We start from the raw sequence: 22,855 nt of genomic DNA, 5'->3' as shown, positions 1-22,855 counted from the left end.
CTGGGTCCCTGTAGCATTGTGGCCAGAGCTTTGTGGTGGTCATCTCGCAGGTCAGCTGTTTTGAAAAGAACTGAGGCCTCTCAGGGCCACCGTGTGAGCCTTTAAGCTGTGTCACCAGGAGTGTGAGTGGCAGCCCTGGCTGGACGGGCAGGGGGCTCGGCCAGGACTTTCTGAGGCAAGTCCTTGTCAGGTCAGGCAGGTAGTGCTGTGACTGTGGTGTGGCCACCGTGCCTGAGGCCCCACTGTGGCCAAGAGGAGACCCCGCCGTGGGCAGCGGGTCAGTGGTGCAGGTTGGCGAGCTCCCCGGGCCATGCACGCACACGCACACACACATGCACTGCTTCCCACGGACACGGCTGTTCCAAAGGCGGCTGCAGGCCAGGAGCTGCACTGGCCTCCCAGGGCTCAGCTGGGCGGCAGAGGTGTCACTGGACACCCTGGTGGTGGCTGCCCCCGAGGGGGCCACAGCCCTGCAGGCTGTCACTCGGAGCGGGCTTGCAGGAGGGCATCCTGCGCTGGTCCTGGGGGCGAGCCGGCCCTCTGCTCAGTTCCTCCAGAGGGCAGTTTCCCGGGCCCGTCAGTGTGGCCGCGTGCTGGGAGTGTGTTCGTGTTTTGTTCAAGTTGCGTCTGTCCGGCGTGTGAGTTCACAGCCTCTGTGTGTTTGGGGGTATCGGCGGGTGCCAGGCACCCCAGGCACACGCGGTGGCTCCAGCAGGGCTGTGCTAGAGCAGGCACGGCAGCACAGGGAAGGAAGCAGGGGCTGCCCCGCCCCACCCCGTGGCAGCCCCGGGTTTAAGGCCTTTCCCCTCCCCCTACTCGAGAGGGGCGAGCCCGCCGTGGCGGTGCCTGGGTGCCTGATCCAGAATGTCCGGGTCGGCCCCAGCGGGCAGCAGGCCCGGGCTCGGCCCCCAGGAGGAGGCCTTGAGCTCGGGGCGTGGAGAGGGGAGGAGCGGGTGGGGTCCGATCCCCAGTTCCAGGGCGGGCAGCACTGCGCAGGCGCGGGGGCTCACCCCAGACGTCTGCAGGGGCCGCGACCTGCGCCTGCGCGGCCGAGCTCGTGTTGGCCGGGATGAGCTATCTGCTGATGGTGTGAATGTGGACGAGACGTGGAACCTTCCGGAACCCTGTTTTCCCTCCTCTCCACGAATGGGCATGACGGCGGCCGCTGCGTCAGGTCGTGGTGCGATAACGAGACGACACGTGGCGCTCTCCGCGCGGGGCCTGGCCCGAGTCCTGCGCGTGGGAGCCGCGCTGCACCGGGGACGTGGCCACTCAGCGCGCGGCTGCATGGCCGCCTCTCGTGCACGCGTGTGTGCGCGTGCGCACAGCTGCCCGGGGCCGGGCGGGGCGGGGCGGGGCGGGGGCGGGGCCGCGTGTGTGCTGTGACCCCGCCCTGAGCGGGCCGGTCGTCCTCCGCCGCGGTCTCGCGTCTCCCCGGGCCGCAGTTTCCCCTTCTGTGCGTCCATGCCGTGCTATTTGTGGGGCCACGACACCCGCTCGTTTATTCGTTCGTCCGCCACGTAGAATTCAGCCCTGTGGGATGGAAGCCGAGTTTCTGAAAATTCTGTCCCCAGGAAGAGCCGCGCCTGGCAGGAAGCCGCGTTCACCCCTCGTCCCCTCCTCCTCCCCTCACCTCATCACCCCTTCCCCTCACTTCCTCACCCCTCTCCTCACCCCTCCCCTCTCCCCTTACCTCCTCACCCCTCCCCTCCTCCTCCCCTCACCTCCTCACCCCTCCCCTCACCTCCTCACCTCACCCCTCCCCTCCCCTCCTCCCCTCCTCCCTCCCCTCACCTCCTCACCCCTCCCCTCACCTCCTCACCCCTCCCCCTCTCCCCTCACCTCCTCACCCCTCACCTCCTCACCCCTCCCCTCACCTCCTCACCCCTCCCCTCCCCTCCCTCCCCCCTCCTCCCTCCCCTCACCTCATCACCCCCCCCCCTCACCTCCTCACCCCCTCCCCTCTCCCCTCACCTCCTCACCCCTCCCCTCACCTCCTCACCCCTCCCCTCACCTCCTCACCCCTCCCCTCTCCCCTCACCTCCTCACCCCTCCCCTCTCCCCTCACCTCCTCACCCCTCACCTCCTCACCCCTCCCCTCACCTCCTCACCCCTCCCCTCCTCACCCCTCCCTTCACCTCATCACCCTTCCCGTCACTTCCTCACCCCTCCCCTCACCTCATCACCCCTCACCTCCTCACCCCTCACCCCTCCCCTCACTTCCTCCCCCCTCCTCCCTCCCCTCACCTCCTCACCCCTCCCCTCACCTCCTCACCCCTCACCTCACCTCCTCCCCCCTCCTCCCTCCCCTCACCTCCTCACCCCTCCCCTCACCTCCTCACCCCTCACCTCCTCCCCCCTCCCCCCTCCCCTCCCCTCCTCCCCCCTCCCCCCTCCCCTCACTTCCTCACCCCTCCCCTCACCCCTCACCTCCTCACCTCTTCTCCCTTCACTTCTCACGCCTCACCCCCTCACCTCATCATCTTTCACCCCCTCATACCTCACCTCCTCACCCCTCACCTCCTCACCCCTCACACCTCACCTCCTCACCCCTCACCCCTCATCTCCTTACCCCTCACCCCTCATCTCCTTACTCCTTCTCCTCATCCCCCGTCATCCCCAAGATGGATGCTGACCAAGCAGCTCGATCCTGGTCCCGGTCCCGGGTGTGATGGGGACCGGCAGGGTCGCAGGGCCGGGCAACGCCCGTCCTGGGTGGCAGACGCAGCAGCGAGGAGCCGGCTCCCCTGAGCGGGAGCGTGAAGGCACCGTGGGAGGTGGGAGAGCAGGGAAGGCGGCTCCCTGCGCTGGCCCCTGCCTGGCATTTCCTCCGAGGCCACATATGGCCCGGGACCCCCTTCTCCGAGGGGCGTTTTGGCGTCTGCTGTGGCCCAGCCGTGCGTGGACGCCGGCAGCTGGCTCAGTCCCGGGGAGCGGGTCCAGCCGTGTGTTCTCTGGTCCATCCCGGTCCGAGGGCTCTTGGGCTGCGTGGCGGTGGCGCCGCGCAGCTGTGTGTGGCCTGACGTCTGGATGTTGGAGCAGACTCCCCAGGTTTGGGGTCCACGAGCATCCCCTGCTCCTAGCTGCGCGATCTGCTCTGACGGCGTCTCCTACTGGGACCACGTCCCCACGGGGTGGAGGGGCCTCCCTGGCTGCCATCTGGGGACAGTCCCAGAAGTCAGCCCGTTAGATCACTTCCCAGAGCACCTGGGCCACCCTCAAAGCATTCTAGACACGTCCTTCCCAGAGCACCGTGAGTCTCTGGCTGCAGCCTTGAGCCTGAGGCTTAATTTTCGGATTCTCGGCTCACCTGTTCACGTCCGGCCAGTCTGCCCATGACAGCTGTGACAGCCGTGAGAAGGCCGGTGTCACAGTCACACTGCGGTGGCCGTCTGTGGCAGGCACGTTCTGTGGTCCCACGCGGTATGACCAGGCGCTCTGTGTTGAACCCTGAGATACCAATTACCTCCCACCGTGGGGGCCAAGCAGAGGTGGGGACCAGCCCTACCTGAGCCTCTGGCGGAGTGGAACCGTGTCTGGGGACATTGCTCAGGTGCCCGCAGCCCGTCTGTGGCAGAGCCAGTGTCCTTCTGAGCCAAGGATCGAGGTGGAGGGCTGTTTCTGTGTCTGCATTGTCTTTGTCAGCAGAACTTTCCAGTGAGTTTCCATCCAGGGCTCCCCATTGGGTCCTCACGCATCTGGGCGCTGAGCCCCTCTCGACCGGAGCTGAATGGGGGTGGTCCTGTTTCTGGGCCCTGCAGAGCCCCAGGTCGGAGGGGAGCCCTTAGAGAGGCCTCTTGCCCCTGCCTGCCCAAGCCACCAGCTGGGGTCGAGCTGTCGGCTGAAGGCCCTCCTCCTCCAGGAGGACCCCGTCTGCGTCCCCCTTTCAAAGGGGGCCCCGAGGCCAGGCACAGTGGCTCACGCCTGTCATCCCAGCACTCTGGCAGGCTGAGGCGGGTGGATCGCTCAAGGTCAGGAGTTCGAAACCAGCCTGAGGCAAGAGCGAGACCCCATTTCTACCATAAATAGAAATAAATTATTGCCAATTAAAAGAATACATACAAAAAATTAGCCGGGCATGGTGGCACATGCCTATAGTCCCAGCTACTCGGGAGGCTGAGGCAGGAGGATGGCTTGAGCCCAGGAGTCTGAGGTTAGGGTTAGGGTTAGGTCACCACAGCACTCCAGCTGGGGCAACAGAGTGAGAGTCTGTCTCAAAAACAAACAAACAAAAAAACGGGGGGGGGGGTGCCGAGAGTGCAGCAGGGAGGGAGGAGGGTAAGGAGCTGGGCCGGCTGGTGGGACCCTGCCTCTGTGGGAGGCACAGGTGTCTGCCAGGTGAGGGCAGCCGAGTGACAGGAAGCTCTGGGCAGGCCGTGCCCCGCCACACGGTCTCCCTTCCCGGCATCTCTGCGCCAGGGGCTCTGGGCGGGCCCTGGGAATCTGCACTTCCCAGCTCCCTTGTGGTCCTCACGCTGCCGGGCTACAGGTTTCCTGTTTGGGTTTTATACGAGGGGGTTTGGTCGCACGTCACGTGGGGTAGGGTGAGGAGGACCTCAGGGAACAGGGCACCGGCTCCCCTCCCGGGAGGTCGCAGGCTGTGCGTGCCAGCTCCTGCAGCAGGGTCCTGGCGTGGTCTCCACGCCCTCCTGGCCACGTCCTGGAGCTTGGCTGGGAGACCCGGCTGCCACTCAGCCTCTCTAGGTCTGAGTTTTCTGCAGTGTGGTCCAGGGGCGCCCATCCGTGGTCCCCACGCTGTGCTCTGCGAGCCCAGTGGCTCCTGTGTGGCTGCCTCAGCCCCCGTGGGTGGGCTGCCACTCTGCCCCACCCCCACCCCAGCACAGCGGCCACAGTCCCCTCACCCCCTCGGGGTCTGGGTGAGACCTCCCTCCGTGGAGGCTGCAGGGGTGTCGGGGGCTCAGCAGTGTGTCCAGGGACACCCCGCCGCCCAGGGTCCCAGGGCCTGCCGTCCGTGGCACGTGGGGCCAGGCAGGCTGTGGCCGGGGTGCTCGGCGATGTGGGCACGCTCCCTCTGGGCAGAGCGGGCAGCCTCAGGGCCTGGGGGTCGAGCAGCGGCTTGGGGATGTCCCGTCAGTGGCGTCACAGCCGTGCCCGTGTCCTGTCCGCCGTCCTGGCACCTGGGCGGGAAGTGGCCTGGCATGGCCCAGCCCCCCGGCGCGTGGTGGACATGGGGCCCGAGCAGGGCAGAGCCACGTTCTCGGGGTGCAGTGGGGCTCTCGTGGGGGCTCATTTTCTTCTCCCAGACCCAGCCGGCGGGCCGAGACCAGCCTGGCCTGCAGAGCCCACCTGTCCTGAGGAGCAGCCCCAGGGCTGCGCTGGCCTCCCTGGGCTCGCTGCCTTGCTGTGTCCTACGTGGGGTGGAGCACCCAGGACGGGGTGGGGACCCGGCCCCTCCCCCGATGCCTGCAGAGACCCTGCGCCGGGAGGGCCTGGTGCTTCCCGAAGGGCTCAGAAGGGGCTGGGGTGGATGCCAGGGACGTCCCCACCTGGGGGCGCAGGGCCGGGCACAGGTGGGCTGTGTCTGCACACAGGGGGAAGGAGGGGGAGCCGGCCAGGGTCCTTCGGGGGCTTCCAAGCAGGTGGACAGAGGGCTCAGCAGTGGGACAGTGATGTCTGCCTAGATCGTGGTGCCGACTGTACTGGCGCCAGGCCCTGTTCTCGCTGTGCCCACGGTGGCTCCTTCGGTCCACGAGACATCTGGAGGCAGGGGCAACCGCGCCCCGTGGAAACTGGGCACAGAGATGTCGGGAACCTCCTGGGGCCACGCGACTGTGCCGCAGCCCTGTGGCGGCCTCCAGGCGGCCTGAGCCCTTGTCCTGGCCAGGCTGCCACGGCTGCAGCTAAAACCTGCAGGCCCTGCCCGACAGGACCCCGAGGACGTCCCTCCAGGGCTCTGTTGTGGCTCCGGGGCGACCTGCCAGGTCCCACGGGGACAGACCCGAGGCTCTCACTGCAGGCGCGGGGGACGGGGGTCTGCAGGGCCAGGCCGCCACGGGGCCTGCACCCCACCCCGCCTGCTGGGGGCCCGGGGGCCACGAGGCCTGCGTGTCCCCGGGGAGCCGGCCCCGGGGCCGTGACGTGCTCGTTCTGACGTCTCCATCTTTTCTGTGTGTGTACGTGTGTGTCCCGGCTGCCTTGCCTTTAGCGTTTCATTCGGAAGTGACACTAGGTACAGCTCACTTTTCTGTCCTGCCCCGCTCGTCTGTCCCCTTCTGCTTTCTCGAGTGGCTCTGTCCCCGACGTCTGCTGTCCTTGCCCCCTCCGTCCGGTCTCTCCTTGGGGACGTGTGTCCGACAGTGGCCCTGTCCCCCATCCCCCGCTCCACCCCACGGCCCTGACCCGTGAGACCCGCGCCCTGCAGCCTGGACCAGAGCCGGCCCGCACGCCTCGCCCCCCGGCGCCCGGCCGGCTGCTGTGCGTCCAGTGTCTCGAGTGTGTCTTTTGGAGGATGCTTGGATGGGCCTGGGCGGGGCGGGGCGGGAGCTGACCGGGGCCACCGGGCTCTGCGGCGCGGCCATGCCGTGGACTGGGGCGGATCCTTCCCTCGGACACGACCGTCCTCCAGATGAGCGCCAGCCGCTGGGAGTCTCGGAGAGGTGCCTTCCGGGAGGTTAAAGACAGGGACCATCACCTGGCCAGGAGCCTGTGTGGACCCCTGGGGTGTCCTCTAGCACAGTGGCCCTGCAGGGACCGAGTCCCAGCTCCCAGCCGGCCTGAGCTGCCCGGGGAGGGTCTGCGCTGGGGGAGGCCAGCGGTCAGGGCCGGGCGGGGGCCCTGCGTCCCCAGTGCCGGTGCGGCTGCCGGGCACCCTGTTCCCACTCCAAGCATCCTCCCAGGGCCTTCCTCCCTCCGGGCGGGGCCACGGTGGAGCCGGGCGGTGGGGCTCTCACCTGCGCAGGTGCCTTCCGGTCCCGGAGTGACACAGCGCCTCCTTACTCAGACGGGCTGGGCCTGCCAGGCTCCACCTCCCTTCCCGTAGCCTCTCCCCTGCCCTCTGCCCCATCCCTGCTGCTCCCCCTTAGCTCCCTCCTGCAGCCCTCCTTCCCTGCCCTCCTCACTCCTCCTGCACCTTCCCTCCATCCCCTCCTCACACCTCCTGCACCTTCCCTGCCTCCCCTCCTCACTCCTCCCTGCACCTTCCTTCCCTCTCCTCAATCCTCCTTGCATCTTCCCTCCCTCCCCTCCCTCACACCTCCCTGCACCCTCCTTCCCTGCCCTCCTCACACCTCCCTGCACCTTCCTTCCCTCCCCTCCTGACTCCTCCCTGCACCTCCTTCCCTCCTTCCTCACACCTCCCTGCACCTCCTTCCCTCCTCTCCTCCTCCATGCACCTTCCTTCCCTCCCTCCTGACTCCTCCCTGCACCTCCTTCCCTCCTCTCCTCACTCCTCCCTGCACCTCCTTCCCTCCTCTCCTCCTCCATGCACCTTCCTTCCCTCCCCTCCTCACTCCTCCCTGTACCTCCTTCCCTTCTCTCCCTCACTCCTCCATGCACCTTCCTTCCCTCTCCTCACTCCTCATGCACCTTCCTTCCCTCCCCTCCTCACTCCTCCCTGCACTTTCCCTGCCTCCTCTCCTAACTCCTCCCTACATCTTTCCTCCCTCCCCTCCTCACACCTCCCTGTACCTCCTTCCCTCCTCTCCTCACTCCTCCATGCACCTTCCCTCCCTCCCCTCCTCACACCTCCCTGCACCTTCCTTCCCTCCCCTCCTCACTCCTCCCTGCATCTTCCCTCCCTTCCCTCCTCACTCCTCCATGCACATTCCTTCCCTCCTCACTCCTCATGCACCTTCCTTCCCTCCCCTCCTCACTCCTCCCTGCATCTTCTCTCCCTCCCCTCCTCACACCTCCCTGTACCTCCTTCCCTCCTCTCCTCACTCCTCCATGCATCTTCCCTCCCTCCCCTCCTCACAACTCCCTGCACCTTCCTTCCCTCCCCTCCTCACTCCTCCCTGCACCTTCCTTCCCTCCCCTCCTCACTCCTCCCTGCATCTTCCCTCCCTCCCCTCCTCACTTCACCATGTACATTCCTCCCCCTCCTCACTCCTCCCTGCACCTTCCTTCCCTCCCCTCCTCACTCCTCCCTGCATCTTCTCTCCCTCCCCTCCTCACTTTCTCCATGTACATTCCTTCTCTCCTCACTCCTCCCTGCACTTCCTTCCCTTCCCTCCTCACTCTTCCCTGCATCTTCCCTGTATCCCTTCCTCATTTCCCTCCTCACTCCTCCCTGCACCTTCCCTGTCTCCCCTCCTCACTCCTCCCTGCACCTTCCCTGCCTCCCCTCCTCACTCCTCCCTGCACCTTCCTTCCCTCCCTCCTCCTCCTGTACCTTCCCTGCCTCCCCTGCTCACTCCTCCCTGCACCTTCCCTCCCTCCCCTCCTCACTCCTCCCTGTATCTTCCCTCCCTCTTTATTCCTCTCTGCATCTTCCTTCCCTCCCATCCTCACTCCTCCCTGCACCTTCCCTGCCTCCCTCCTTACCCTTCCCTGCACCTTCCTTCCCTCCCTCCTCACTCCTCCCTGCACCTTCCCTGCCTCCCCTCCTCAACTTCTCCCTGCACCTTCCCTCCCTCCCCTCCTCACTCCTCCCTGCACCTTCCCTGCCTCCCCTCCTCACTCCTCCCTGCACTTTCCCTCCCTCCCCTCCTCACTCCTCCCTGCACCTTTCCTCCCTCCCCTCCTCACTCCTCCCTGCACCTTCCCTGCCTCCCCTCCTCCCTGGGCTCGCCCTGGTGGCCCCTGGTCAGCAAGGTCCTGAGTAAGGAGGGGCCTGTCCCTCCTGGTGCCGCCACCCAGGCTCCACCTGTGGCTCCCGTGGCTCTCCCTGGGGTGCCTGCGTCTGTCTGTCCGTCTGTCTGTCTGCATGTCCCTGTCTCTGCTGAGAGCAGCCCCCACGCCATGGCCGCCTGCCTGGGCTCTGCTTCCTTTCAGGACCTTCTACCAGTTCGAGGCTGCGTGGGACAGCTCCATGCACAATTCCCTCCTGCTGAACCGGGTCACCCCTTTCGAGAGAAGATCTACATGACCCTCTCCGCTTATATTGAGGCAAGACACCTGCACCCAGGGGGCCCACCAAACCCGGCCTGCCCCAAAGCCCGAGGTGCTCATGGAGGGCAGTGACAAACCAGGCTCTTCTCAGGGGACTTCTCAAGTCCTCAAGTTACATCATTCCACGTGCTCACAGTTAACCTTGGCGGTGCTCAGTGTGTGGCTTTGTCCCTGGGGTTACAAGAGAGCTGCAGCAGCGCCGGACATTGCATCAGTGTTCCAGGGAGCACAAAACAGAGGCGCATCACCCTCCCCCCTGCTCCCTTGCTCCAGGGTCTGCAGGCCGTGGCCAGGCGTGGGCTGTGGCCTCTCTTCCAGGGCAGGAAAAGACTAGGAGCCTGCAAGGCGACCCTGTCTCCCTAGAGCTGAATCCCTGGGGCTGTGACGCGGGGACGGTGTGACCATCTCCGGGTTGCGGGGTGGGGCGGGGGGTTGGGCTGAGCTCTGCCCCGCGCGTGCTCAGGACGCCCCGGCCGAGTGTGGCGGTCAACCACTGAACGCGGGACAGGCGCGAGCCGCTCGGCAGCCAGCTGACGCCCACCAGGAGTAGCTGCCGTGGCGCTTTGGCTAAACGTGTGCGCAGACAAGACCGGGTTCATCCCCACGGGCGCTAGGTGGGGGAAGGTGTCACCCTGGTCTACGGCAAGGCCGGTGTTGGGGACCCCCAGGGTCCCTGCATTGGGAGCCCCGCCCCCCAGTGGCCCAGGGCGGGCAGGGCGTTGGCTCCCTCCCCAGCAGACGTGGCCCGAGGCGGGAGGGAGACCCTCCCCGTGCCTCAGATCGGGGGGCTGGGCCCTGTGCCCCCGGACAAGGTCAAGAGGGGCCCCACGCACACGGGGTGTCCTCACGCCTGAGCCCTGCCCCGCCCGCTGCAGATGGAGAACTGCACCCAGCCGGCCGTGGTCACCAAGGACTTCTGCATGGTCTTCTACTCCCGCGATGCCAAGCTGCCTGCCTCGCGCTCCATCCGCAACCTGTTCGGCAGCGGGAGCCTGCGGGCCTCCGAGAGGTGAGCCACGTGGGCCGGCATGGGCCTCGTCTGCCACCGCGCCTGTGAGGACCAAGCTCCACCCCGCAGGGCTGGTGCTGCAGCCTGACGTGCAGGTGGCCTGTGTCTGAGGCCTGGTCACGTTCCTGCCACGTTCCTGGCCATGCTACCGGCCACACTCCTGGCCACGCTCCTCCGACCACACTCCTGGCCACGCTCCTCTGGCCACGCTCCTGGCCACATTCCCAGCCACGCTCCCGGCCACACTTCCCCAGCCACGTTCCTGGCCACGCTCGCAGTCACGTTCCTGGCCACATTCCCCGCCACACTCCCGGCCATGCTCCCTGGCCACACTCCGGCCATGCTCCCAGCCACACTCCCCAGCCACTCTCCCACTCAGGCTCCCCGGCCACGCTCCCCGACCACGCTCCCGGCCACGCTCCCGGTCAGGCTCCCCGGCCACGCTCCCGGCCACGCTCCTGGCCAGGCTCCCCGGCCACGCTCCCCCGGTCACGCTCCGGCCACACTCCCCGGTCACGCTCCCGGCCAGGCTCCTGGCCAGGCTCCCTCTCACTCACCCCCAGTGGCCACCTGCAGGGGACACCAGCACCATGCAGAGGGTGGCAGGAGCCCGGGCCAGCCTGCAGGGCAGGGCGGAGTGGAGAAAGCCCGGGTGCCCTCCTGGCCTCCTGTGGGTGGTCCGGGGGCCACACCTCACCCCTGCCACATGACCTTGCTCCCTGGGGACCACGGGGATCTGTGACCAGGAGGACGGCTCTTGGGGGTCAGGACTCAGCATCCTCGGAGGGCCAGCCACAGTTGTTCAGAGGTTCACCAGTGGCTGTGGGATGCCGACTGGCAGGGCCTGTCACTGTCACAGGGCTGCTGAGGGGCCTTGGAGCCACCGGCGTCCTGGGAGCAGGGCTCCCTGTCTCAAGGCCTGCAGAGCTCAGTGCCTGGAGGGACCGGAGGTGCCGGGGTGCTAGGGATCTGGGACACACGTGCTAAGGCCACCTGTGTCGCCCCTGGCCAGGACACATGGGCGCCTGAGTGACGCCGTCCCACCCTCCTTTATGTGGGAGGCCGGAGGGGTCTGGATGGGACTTTCTTTTTTTTTTTTTTTTTTTTATTTTTTTTTTTTTAAGACTAGTCAAGTGCAGTAGTGAGGAGGGGGGAAAGTAGAAGAGTTCAATCTGTAACTGACTATGAACAATCACGTGAGATAACTCACTACCTTCGGACCAGCCTAGATGGGACTTTCTGAGCAGCGGCTGCAGCCCCAGGATCCCTGGCTGAGGCGTGGGTGGTACTTCGATGGTGGCTCATGGTGGCACCCAGGCCATATGTGTGCTCCTGGTACTGACGTGTCTCTCCCTCTGCTCCCCGCAGCAACCGTGTGACGGGCGTGTACGAGCTCAGCCTGTGCCATGTGGCCGACGCGGGCAGCCCAGGTAGGCGCCTGCTGCGACTGGTGGGGGAGGGTCAGGGCACGCCCCCCCCCCCACACACACACCCCCGTGCCCACGGCTGAGCTGTGTTTGGAGGGGGTCCTCATTTGCAAATGCAAGTGTGTACCTGCGAGTGCCCGAGCCATCCTGAGACGGGGACAGCGAGGGTGGCGGTGTGGCGTCGCGGGACGAGCATCAGGCTCTGCGGTGGCAGCTGCTGCCGTCAGGGCCGGACAGGGACGGGGCGTCCGTCTCCCCCAGGGATGCAGCGCCGGCGCCGGCGGGTGCTGGACACGTCTGTGGCCTATGTGCGCGGCGAGGAGAACCTGGCGGGCTGGAGGCCCCGGAGCGACAGCCTCATCCTGGACCACCAGTGGGAGCTGGAGAAGCTCAGCTTGCTGCAGGAGGTGGGGCGCGGGGCGGGGTCACAGTGACAAGGGAGGTGGCCCGGCACCCACTGAGGGGCCATGGTCAGGGCGTCACCGGCCACCTGCAGGGTGGACCATGTTACACTCACACTGCCCCCCATGGGGCCTTGCAGCATGCAACAAAGACATGGCTGGCCTAGAGCAGACAGTGCCCTCTTCTTAACCCAGGAGGCATCTGGCGGAGGGGACATCTGGGGGAGGGGGAGGAGGAAGGAGAGGGAAAGGGGGAAGGGGGGAGGGAGGGGGTGGGGGGAGGAGGGGATGGGGGGAGGAGGGGGTGGGGGGAGGAGGGGGTGGGGGAGGGCGGAGAAGAGGGAGAGAGGGAGAGAGGGAGGGTAGGGGATGGGAGGATGGGGGGAGGGGATGGGAGGAGGGGGAGGGGGAAACCTGGGAGGGAAGTTGCCTCAGTCACTCTGATCAGGGAGACCAGCGCCCCCTGGGCTGTGTATGTGGGAAGTGAGAAGCCAGGGCCGCGCCCGAGGCCAGCAGCGCAGCGCTGCAGAGCAGGCCCCGAACCCATTGTGGGGAATGCAGCGGCCATCTGCTCCCCGTGGGCCCACGGCCACAGCCACGAGGCCGTGGAGGGAGGAGGGCGGCCCGAGTGCGGGCCACGAAGCCCGGCTGCAGGGCCCGGGCGTGGTGCCCAGTGCTGCGCCCCCCCCCCCCCGCCTGCGGGCGGAGCCCGTGGGGCTCCGCGCAGGCAGGGGGGGGGGGGGGGCGCCCGCATGGGCCCAGAGGGCCGTGCTGCTGCTGCTCCGGGAGCCGAGGCCGCGGCACGGAGCAGCGGGCGACCCGTGCCGTCCGCAGGTGGAGAAGACCCGGCACTACCTGCTGCTGCGCGAGAAGCTGGAGACCACGCAGCGGCCCGTCCCGGAGGCGCTGTCCCCGGCCTCCAGCGAGGACTCCGAGTCCCACAGCTCCTCCAGCGCCTCCTCCCCGCTCTCGGCCGAGGCCCGGCCGGCCCCCCTGGAGGTGCCCAGCGAGAGGCAGCGGGAGCTGGCCGTCAAGGCAGGTTGAGCCGTGGGGCGGCCCGGCCTGTCCCCAGCCCCTCAGGGCCCCGCGTCACTCTGGGCGACTCTGGTGACCCAGCCTTGGCGGAGGCTGCTGTGGTCAGGGCCACCGGGAGCTGGGAGCATGGGGGGTCTGCCCCGTCTCCCCCTCACCCACACTGGGGAGTCTGGTGGCCCAGCCTTGGCGGAGGCTGCCCTGGTCAGGGCCACCGGGAGCTGGGAGCATTGGGGGGTCTGCCCCGTCTCCCCCTCACCCACACTGGGGAGTCTGGTGGCCCAGCCTTGGCGGAGGCTGCCCTGGTCAGGGCCACCGGGAGCTGGGAGCATGGGGGGTCTGCCCCGTCTCCCCCTCACCTACATTGGGGAGTCTGGTGGCCCAGCCTTGGCGGAGGCTGCCCTGGTCAGGGCCACCAGGAGCTGGGAGCATGGAGGGGTCTGCCCCGTCTCCCCCTCACCCACACTGGGGAGTCTGGTGACCCAGCCTTGGCGGAGGCTGCCCTGGTCAGGGCCACCGGGAGCTGGGAGCATGGGGGGTCTGCCCCGTCTCCCCCTCACCCACACTGGGGAGTCTGGTGACCCAGCCTTGGCGGAGGCTGCCCTGGTCAGGGCCGCTGGGAGCATGGGGGTGTCTGCCCCGTCTCCCCCTCACCCACACTGGGGAGTCTGGTGGCCCAGCCTTGGTGGAGGTTGCTGTGGTCAGGGCCACCGGGAGCTGGGAGCATGGGGGGTCTGCCCCATCTCCCCCTCACCCACACTGGGGAGTCTGGTGACCCAGCCTTGGCAGAGGCTGCCCTGGTCAGGGCCACCGGGAGCTGGGAGCATGGAGGGGTCTGCCCCGTCTCCCCCTCACCCACACTGGGGAGTCTGGTGACCCAGCGTTGGCGGAAGCTGCCCTGGTCAGGGCCACTGGGAGCTGGGAGCATGGGGTCTGCCCCGTCTCCCCCTCACCCACACTGGGGGGTCTGGTGGCCCAGCCTTGGCGGAGGCTGCCCTGGTCAGGGCCGCCGGGAGCTGGGAGCATGGGGGCCTGCCCCGTCTCCCCCTCACCCACACTGGGGAGTCTGGTGACCCAGCCTTGGCAGAGGCTGCCCTGGTCAGGGCCACCGGGAGCTGGGAGCATGGGGGGTCTGCCCCGTCTCCCCCTCACCTACACTGGGGAGTCTGGTGGCCCAGCGTTGGCGGAGGCTGCTGTGGTCAGGGCCCCGGGAGCTGGGAGCATGGGGGGTCTGCCCCGTCTCCCCCTCACCCACACGGGAGATTCTGGTGCCTTTTGCGGCCCCCACTGCGCATTGACCTGCCCTCTCTTGAGTACCTGCGCTGCTGGGGAGCTCACCCCTCCACCCAGAGAGGCCCTCTCTGCTGCTGGCAGCGCTGTGGGAGGCTCCTGTGCCGTGGGTGTCATGGGTGCCGTGGGCGACACTTTCCCCAGCCCTGGGGGGTTCCCCGCCCCCCCCCACACTGGGCAGGTGGAGATGCCGCCACCTGGACCCGCTGTGCTCGGAGGAGGGGCGGGGGGAGCGGCCTCGGCCGTGCCGGGCAGAGCTGGGTCCCGGGTGGCCGCGAGCCTGACCCCGCGCGCTCTGTCCACAGTGCCTGCGCCTGCTCACGCACACGTTCAACCGGGAGTACACGCACAGCCACGTCTGTGTCAGCGCCAGTGAGAGCAAGGTGTGTGTGGGGGAGGGGCTGCCGGGCCACGCCTCGGGGCCCGGGGCACCCATGGCGGCTGCTGCCAAGGGAACGGCAGGGGCGTTTCCTGGTGACACCCCTCTCGCTCCAGGGCAGACCACGTGGCTAGTGGCTGGCTGCCCTGGACCTGAGGCCCATGAGCCACGTCTGTCTGCCCGGGCCTGTGGGCGTGGGGCCTGGGTCAAGGGTCCCACCCAGGCCCTCGTGGGGTCCTGTTCCCTTCCCGCCCTCACCTCGCCTGGCCGGCCCTCTGTCAGCTGCCCCGTCCCATACTGGGCAGGGCTTCCCCTGGCCCTGGGGGCCGACCCTCGCCCTGCAGCCTCCGGAAGCTTCCCCTCCATGGCGTCAGGTCCTGACCTCCCCCCCGCCCCCGCCTTCCATGCCAGTCCCCGTGGACACCACCAGTCTGGCCCCACAAGGGCGCTGGCGGGAGGTGGCAGCTCAGAGCCTGTCCCAGAGCCCAGCCCGCAGGGAGGTGGCACCCGAGTCCCCAGCAGGGCAGGGCCCGAAGCCCTGGGAGGGGCCGGCCAGGGGCACGTAGGGGCCGGGCGTGGCTGGGGTCTTGTGGTGGCCACCACTGAGCTGAGGCTGCTGGGAGGCGGGGTGGGGGAGCCCCAAAGAGGAGGTAGAGTGTGAGCAAAGGCACAGGCCCACCACTGCGGGGGCCCTACCGTGGGCCGAGACTGTCCCCCACAAAAGGCTTCCTCTCCTCCACAGCTCTCTGAGATGTCTGTCACCCTGCTGCGGGACCCGTCCATGTCCCCTCTGGGGGCAGCCACGCTCACCCCCTCCTCCACCTGCCCCTCTCTGGTCGAGGGGCGCTACGGAGCCACGGACCTGAGGTGAGTGCGCTCCGGGCTCCCGGAGAGGCTCCTGGCACATGCCGACCCGCGGCCGTGGCTGTGACTTGGGGGCACAGAGTGCAGAGAAAGTGGGTCACCCGCGGCCGAGCGTCTCAGGCTGGCCACACTCATTCAGGGAGGAGGCTGGAGGGGGTCTGCCGGCCCTTCTCCCGGGGGCACACGAGCCCCCACCCCAGCTCGCGGCCCCACCCCCAGAAAGAGGCGTCATCCCCAGAAAGAGGCGTCACCCCCAGAAAGAGGCGTCACCCTCTGACCCTCACCCTGCGCAGCCTTTGCAGGTGCCTGCAGGCCAGCAGCTCCCTCGACTCTAGCAGTCCGAGGACACTTGTCACCTTCAGTTTAATTGTGGGGACAGATGCTGCTTTGATGGGGGGAGGCGGGAGAGCCCCTTGGGAGAAGCGTGTGGAGCCCCCCCAGCTGGCCCCCCGCCCCGATGGCCCCCAGGTCCCAGGAGAACCCCCTGCTGTGCCCCTCATGTCCCTGGAGGGTGGCCCTGGAGCTCCAACTGCGGGCACGGCCGGCACAGCCTCAGCCCTGCACATCCCTGGGGATGGAGCTCAGGTGGGGGCGGCCCCGGGCCCGGCCAGGGCCTGCCGGGGGTGCAGCAGCTCCTCTGCTCCCCAGGACCCCGCAGCCCTGCTCCCGGCCCCCCAGCCCCGAGCCCGAGCTGCTGCCAGAGTCCGACTCCAAGAAGACGCCCTCCCCTGTGCGGTCGACGGAGGCTGACAAGGAGCCCCAGCGCCTGCTGGTCCCCGACATCCAGGAGATCCGGGTCAGGTGCGTGGGGGCCCTGCCCGTGACGGGAGCACCGCCCAGCTGGCCCTGCGCCGGCAGGGGACAGGCAGGACATCGCAGTCCCCTCACTGGGGAAGGTGGGGCAGGCTGCCCTGACCTGTGTGCAGAGGGAGCTCAGGCGAGTGTGTACCAGGGGGTCAGGCGGGTCTCCGTGACCCTCCCACAGGGCACAGCTGTGTAGTGAGGCCAGGCAGGGCCGTGACCCTCCCACAGGGCACAGCTGTGCAGTGAGGCCAGGCAGGGCCGTGACCCTCCCACAGGGCACAGCTGTGTAGTGAGGCCAGGCAGGGCCGTGACCCTCCCACAGGGCACAGCTGTGTAGTGAGGCCAGGCAGGGCCGTGACCCTCCCACAGGGCACAGCTGTGCAGTGAGGCAAGGCAGGGCCCGTGACCCTCCCACAGGGCACAGCTGTATACTGAAGCCAGGCAGGGCCGTGATCCACCTGCAGGGCACAGCTGTGCACTGAGGCCAGGCAGGGCCGTGATCCACCTGCAGGGCACAGCTGTGCACTGAGGCCAGGCAGGGCCCGTGACCCACCTGCAGGGCACAGCTGTGCACTGAGGCCAGGCAGGGCCATGACCCACCTGCAGGGCACAGCTGTGCACTGAGGCCAGGCAGGGCCCGTGACCCACCTACAGGGCACAGCTGTGCAGTGAGGCCAGGCAGGGCCATGACCCACCTGCAGGGGCTGGCCTCTGAGCCCAGGGAAGGGGCAGGTGGGCTGCTGGGGGCTGTGTCCAGGTGGGAAAGTTGGTGGTCGTGGGGTTGGTATTACAGCTCCGGGGCAACCTCAGCTTTTCTCTTTAGGTTTCCCCATGCTGCAGCTAGGGAAGCTGAGGCCCAGGGATGATTGGTGGGTTGGTGGTTCTGGTCTCCAGCCTCCCAGGTTGGGGCTCTGCAGCTGCCCTTCGACCCCTCATTCGCCATCTTCCTGGGGAGGGGCGAGCGCTGCAGGGCGCTCCCGGGGCGGTGGGCGGTGCGCAGTGCCCACGTCCGGCTGCCCCCTCCTGACCGTGACCCGCGTCCACCCCCAGCCCAATCGTCTCCAAGAAGGGCTACCTGCACTTCCTGGAGCCGCACACGTCGGGCTGGGCCAGGCGCTATGTGGTGGTGCGGCGGCCCTATGCCTACATGTACAACAGCGACAAGGACAGCGTGGAGCGGTTCGTGCTCAATCTGGCCACCGCGCAGGTGGAGTACAGCGAGGACCAGCAGGCCATGCTCAAGGTGCGGTGGCCGGCCCAGCTCGGGAGGCCTCGTGGAGTGTCACCCTCCCCTGGGGCCCTGCAGGGCCCTCCTGGCCTGTCCCATGGAGGGCGGGACAGGGGCTCAATGTCACTGGTCCCCTGCCTTTGCCCCAGAGCCCCTCTGCCCACCCGGGGGCTCACGTCCTGGGAACGGCTGGTGGGGACGGGCTCTGGTCAGACGGCTGGGTGAGCATCAGAGGTCTCCTACATGACAGTCAACGACCCAGTCCCTTCCCAGGCTCCCTGGGGTGGGTGAGGCGGGTTCCAGCGAGCCTTCCTGCCGTTCTGCCGGGCTCCTGTCTAGGCTGACCGTGGCCCTGGACGAGGGCTGAGGAGGAGGGTTCTCCAGGCCCCCAGGAATGTTTTGACCCCCCGTGGTGGGAAAGGCAGGTGCCACCCACACGCCATGGCAGGGGCTCAAGAGGACAGGCTGGGACCAGCAGGGCGGGGAGCACACAGCTGACAAATAGAGTCCTGGGGGGTGGGGTGAGTGTGGCCCTGGACCCACCAGCCACAGAGGCTTCCAGAAGGATCCAGCCCGGGTGTGGGAAGGGCTGGCAGGGAGCCTTTCCCACTCTTCGTGTGGGTGGAGTCTTCCCTCTGGCTCAATCATCACAGAGGTCATCCCTGCAGTGTCCTCCCCCGCCTGCCAGGCCCTGTGTCGTGGAGATGGGCAGGTGCCGACCGGCCTCATGCCGTCTCATGCGTGTCCCCCTCTCGCAGACGCCCAACACGTTTGCGGTGTGCACGGAGCACCGAGGCATCCTGCTGCAGGCCACCAGCGACAAGGACATGCACGACTGGCTGTACGCCTTCAACCCCCTCCTGGCCGGCACCATCCGGTACGGGGCCAGCCGCGGCGCCTTCTCTCATAGGGTCCTAATGTGTTTAGGGATGACTGTGCAGGCGTTGTGTCACTGGTGTGTGTGAAGTGAGAAATCCCAAAGGACATGTCACAGATGCCCATTCATGGCAGGTGGACCTTGGCGTGGGCAGCTCTGCACAAGCGGGCAGGTTGGGAGGGTCCCGTCCTAGTCCTATGGCAGGAAACAGGGACTGTGTCCCTCCCTCTGGGTGGTGAGGGGACCAGAGAGGACACAGGTCTGTGCGTGGGTATAGCAGGGAGGAGGCGCAGGCAGGGAGGAGGCACAGGTATTGGGGAGGTGCAAGCAGGGAGGAGGCGCAGGCAGGGAGGAGGCGCAGGTATCAGGGAGGTGCAAGCAGGGAGGAGGCATGGGCAGGGAGGAGGCGCAGGCTGGGAGTAGGCACAGGTATCAGGGAGGTGTAAGCAGGGAGGAGGCGCAGGCAGGGAGGAGGCACAGGTATCAGGGAGGTGTAAGCAGGGAGGAGGCACAGGCAGGGAGGAGGCACAGGCTGGGAGGAGGCGCAGGCAGCGGGGAGGTGCAGGCAGGGAGGAGGCACAGGCAGGGAGGAGGTGCAGGCTGGGAGGAGGCGCAGGCAGCGGGGAGGCACAGGCAGGGAGGAGGCGCAGGCAGCAGCAAGGCACAGGCAGGGAGGAGGCGCAGGCACCGGGGAGGCGCAGACAGTGGGGAGGCACAGGCAGCGGGGAGGCGCAGGCAGGGAGGAGGTGCAGGCAGGGAGGAAGTGCAGGCTGGGAGGAGGTACAGGCAGTGGGGAGACACAGGCAGGGAGGAGGCGCAGGCAGCAGGAAGGCGCAGGCAGGGAGGAGGCGCAAGCAGCGGGGAGGTGCAGGTAGCGGTGAGGGCCCTGACCACCCTCCCTCTGGCTCTTGCAGGTCCAAGCTGTCCCGGAGGAGGTCTGCACAGATGAGGGTCTGACGGAGCCCCATGACAGCAGCAGGCCCGGCCCTCTCGTCCCGTCTGTTCCGTTGTCCACCGCCGGCCCCTCCCCACTAGACAGCTCACAACCACGTCCCCCGCAGGACCGCCCTGCCGGGCCAGGACCTGGGCCACACAACCAGTCATGCTCCAGCGGAGGCTGCGTGTGTTGTCGTTTCTTCCAGAATGTGCTCTGGGCGGGAGGGGCCGGGACACGCAGGCCAGGCCGAGGGCATGGGTCGTGGGGGTTGCGCTGTCGTTCTAATATTTTTTTAAGCATAGACAGACTTATTATGAATTAATCTACGTTAGTTAGTGACGTCGAAACTGTCCACTCAGAAATTAACTATAAGACCGTGTCCTATTTATAAGTATTTATTTCTAATGCTCCACATAGACCTGTAGGATTGAGAGGGACCCCCCCCCCGTCTGAGCCCAAGTGCGTCCCCCAAGCCAGTAGGGACAGACATGGCCGGGGCAGCCACCTCCAAAGGCCACAGCAAAGGAGTGTCTGCTTGGCACCTGCCCAGGCCCTCGTCCCGGTAGGGTCTCCTGGTGCCTGGGGTCTGAGTGGCATGGAAGAGGGTTCGAGCCATTTCTGGGGAGGCTCTGTGTCTCTTCGGGGCAGCCCCCTGGAACGGGACTCTCAGAGCGATTCTGGCAGCTTCTCCTGGGAGAGGGTGTGGAGTGGTGGGGCCGATGGCACCCGGGCTGTGGTGCCTGTCCTGGGCAGGGACAGAGGAGAGGGGTCATGACCCCAGCTGGGCAGTGCAGACTCACCCACCCCCCTGGACCGCTGGGCAGACAGCTGTTTGGGGACAGGGATGGCGGGAGGGTCGGGATTCAGGGTGACGGACTGGGTGGGGCTCAGGTGGGGCCTCTCAGCTGCGGTGAGAGACAGAGCGAGTGCAGGCAGCTCCTGGGAAGGAGCTCTGCGGTTGGCAGGGCTCTCACGCAGACTCCTCTCTTTGTCCCGGTGAGAGGGTTCCTGTGGGTCCAGGGAGCGAGTTCGTGAGTGGGGTGTGTCCTGGTCAGGCAGCGAGGCGGTCATCGTCCTCACGAGCGCTTTCCTTCCACACCAGGGTGTTCCCTGCCCTGTCCCCTCTGCAGACCCCGATGCCTGAGGGCCATGCAGGAGCTGGGGATCATCCCCATGGAGTCTGGTCTAGGTCACGCCCACAGGCAGGTCTCAGTAGCTCAGGGGGAAGCCGTAACCGAGCAGCAGTGCCCGTCCCCACCATGGCCCACCAGAGCAGGCCACACGTGGGCCTGGGGAAGAGACAGACACATGCCCGGGGTCAGGGTAAGCGTCCTCCATTTGTGCCGAGCGGGAAGGTTCCAGGGTGAGGTTGAAGTTGAGCAAGCCCTTGGCTTTTGCCTCCAGACAGTGGGAGGCAGGACAGGTGGGCCAGGGTCCCCACTCACGCAGGGTCTTGCCTGCCAGCCGGGACAAGCCCAGGCAGACGTTAGTACTGAGTTCACCTTTTGGTACCTGGGCTCAGGTGTGGTGTGTTGGGGGCCACCTTTGCCTGCTGCCCTGGTTCCAGGGCCTGGCAGGCCCTCCCAGGTGGCCATGGGGATCTGTCAGTGAGAATCGGGTTCAGGAGGCCACAGCTTGAGAGCACAGGACTCGGCAGTTTTCTCTGCAGGTCTCCCAGGTGAGGACTCGTAGCCCAGACTGACGTTAAGCCTTGTCCAGAACTGGGGCCTGCTCTGCGCACAGGTGCCCTTGGGCTGTGGTGGAGGCGCAAAGTTGTGACACACGGTGTCTCGGATAAGCACTGCTGTGGTGGTCAGGACTGGCCGGAGGCAGAGAGGAGAGGCAGGAGGAAGGAGTTGGGCCCCAGGGGCCTGGGCCAGCAGGGAGGAGGCGCAGGCAGAGATGAGGTGCAGGCAGCTGGGAGGCACAGATGGAGGAGGCACAGGCAGGGAGGAGGCGCAGGCAGTGGGGAGGCGCAGGCAGGGAGAAGGCACAGGCAGGGAGGAGGCAAAGGCAGGGAGGGGGAGGGAGGAGGCGCGGGCAGGGAGTAGGAGGCGCAGTCAGGGAGAAGGCACAGGCAGCAAGGAGGAGGCGCAGGCAGCAAGGAGGAGGCGCAGGCAGGGAGGAGGCACAGGCAGCAAGGAGGAGGCGCAGGCCCGCCACGGCCAGCAGGTCAGCCAGCCTGAAGCCGCAGCGTGGAAGGGTCTGAGGCTGCCCACCACGCCACAGGGGTCCCAGGCCAGCCAACCTGTGGAGCACCTGCAGCGTGTGGTGGGGCGGAGGGGAGGGGCCTGGGCGTCACCCTAAATTCAGAAGCCTCCACTGCCACGGAGGCTCCGGGGACGTCTCCTTCTGGCCTGCTGCCACCTGGCACCGCTCGGAGCGGGGTTGGGCCACCCGGTGCCCCGCCCCCCAGGCCTGCTCCAGTCGGGGGTCCTGGGTCAGGGTCCAGAAACCCAGAGGGGCAGAGAGAGAAGTCATCTGTGAGTTGGGGACCTCCCTGCCCGAGAGGGCCTGCGTGTGTGAGCCGAGGACTAGTCACTGAGCGTCTGGGATGCGAGGCAGGGGCTGGTGTGGAGGGTGCCCCCACCCGGGCGCAGCTGGGAGGGGAGGCAGACCTAGAGGCCACCGCTGTCCACGGTGTGATGTGGATGCTTGGTGCTGCCCAGCGGCGGCCCTGTTTGGGTTGGGGGCGGCCATGCTGGGTCGGGTGGGAGGAGGGGAGGTGGGCTACAGACAGGCCGGCCCTCCAGCTCTGGCGAGACCCGCCGTGCTCAGGGTGGTAAGTCCAGGCCTCCCGCACCGAGCCGTCACTCAGACGGCGCCAGCGTCTGGGTCACTGGCCACGTATGATGGCCACGGAGAGGTGGCTTCCCTGCCAGTCCTGGCCCCGGAGTCCCGGCACCTTGGGGTCCCTGGTGCAGCTGATGATACAGGCGTGTGCTGCGTCATGCCGCTGGTCCTCTGCCAGCTTCGCCTGGCGTGGGGACCCCAAAAGGCGCTGTCCCTCATCCCTGGGGCCGCCCCCCCCACCCGGTGGACAGCAGCTGTGGCCGACCCAAGTTTCTTCCAGGGCCTGTGTTCTGTGGCTCGCCCGTGCTGGGCTCCCCTGTGGCTTGGGGGTGGTGTCCCCGGCTTGTACATACGTGACTGCTGTGGCCCCCAGTCCCCGTGTCATGACCGCCACCCCCGCGCACCGACGCGGCCCCCGCCGTCTCTCCCGAGTGTTAGCTGTAGGCCCTGTACTGTTCGTGTGCACTTACGGCGCTGTCCAATCCAGAAATAAACGTGGCTCTTACGCAACTCAGCCCGCGGGCCGCGGCGGTGGCTCTCTTTGTGCGTCTGCTCCGTGGGCTGGGGCTGGGACGTGGTCACAGGCGCAGCACGGCGAGAGGCAGCGTCCTGCTCCCCGGTGACGGGGGGCTGGCTCTCGGGGAAGGGGGGTGCTGGGGAGGACTGCGAGGACTCCAGCCCTGGAGCCCTCACCTGCTTCCTGGAGTGCCGGCTGCCCCCGTCTGAACCTGCGCCCGGCCCTCTC

The 22,855-nt window shown here is 67.5% G+C and overlaps 1 protein-coding gene across 1 annotated transcript in view; it reads left to right on the top strand.

Moving 5' to 3' along the window:
- The window catches only part of KIF1A (kinesin family member 1A), a 79,333-nt gene extending 57,199 nt beyond the window's left edge, over positions 1–22,134 (top strand). The window contains 13 exon segments of the mRNA XM_076006120.1: positions 8,953–9,023; positions 9,026–9,066; positions 9,945–10,078; positions 11,447–11,508; positions 11,767–11,912; positions 12,741–12,941; positions 14,534–14,611; positions 15,350–15,474; positions 16,120–16,272; positions 17,326–17,518; positions 18,262–18,380; positions 19,295–21,408; positions 21,446–22,134. Coding sequence (XP_075862235.1) covers positions 8,953–9,023; positions 9,026–9,066; positions 9,945–10,078; positions 11,447–11,508; positions 11,767–11,912; positions 12,741–12,941; positions 14,534–14,611; positions 15,350–15,474; positions 16,120–16,272; positions 17,326–17,518; positions 18,262–18,380; positions 19,295–19,337 — 1,366 coding nt within the window. The 3' untranslated portion in view covers positions 19,338–21,408; positions 21,446–22,134.
- Positions 22,135–22,855: the final 721 nt, after the last annotated feature.

Source organism: Microcebus murinus, chromosome 8 (genome assembly GCF_040939455.1).
Source record: "Microcebus murinus isolate Inina chromosome 8, M.murinus_Inina_mat1.0, whole genome shotgun sequence".
Taxonomy (NCBI): Eukaryota; Metazoa; Chordata; class Mammalia; order Primates; family Cheirogaleidae; genus Microcebus; species Microcebus murinus.
This window is presented reverse-complemented; position numbering and strand designations above follow the sequence as displayed.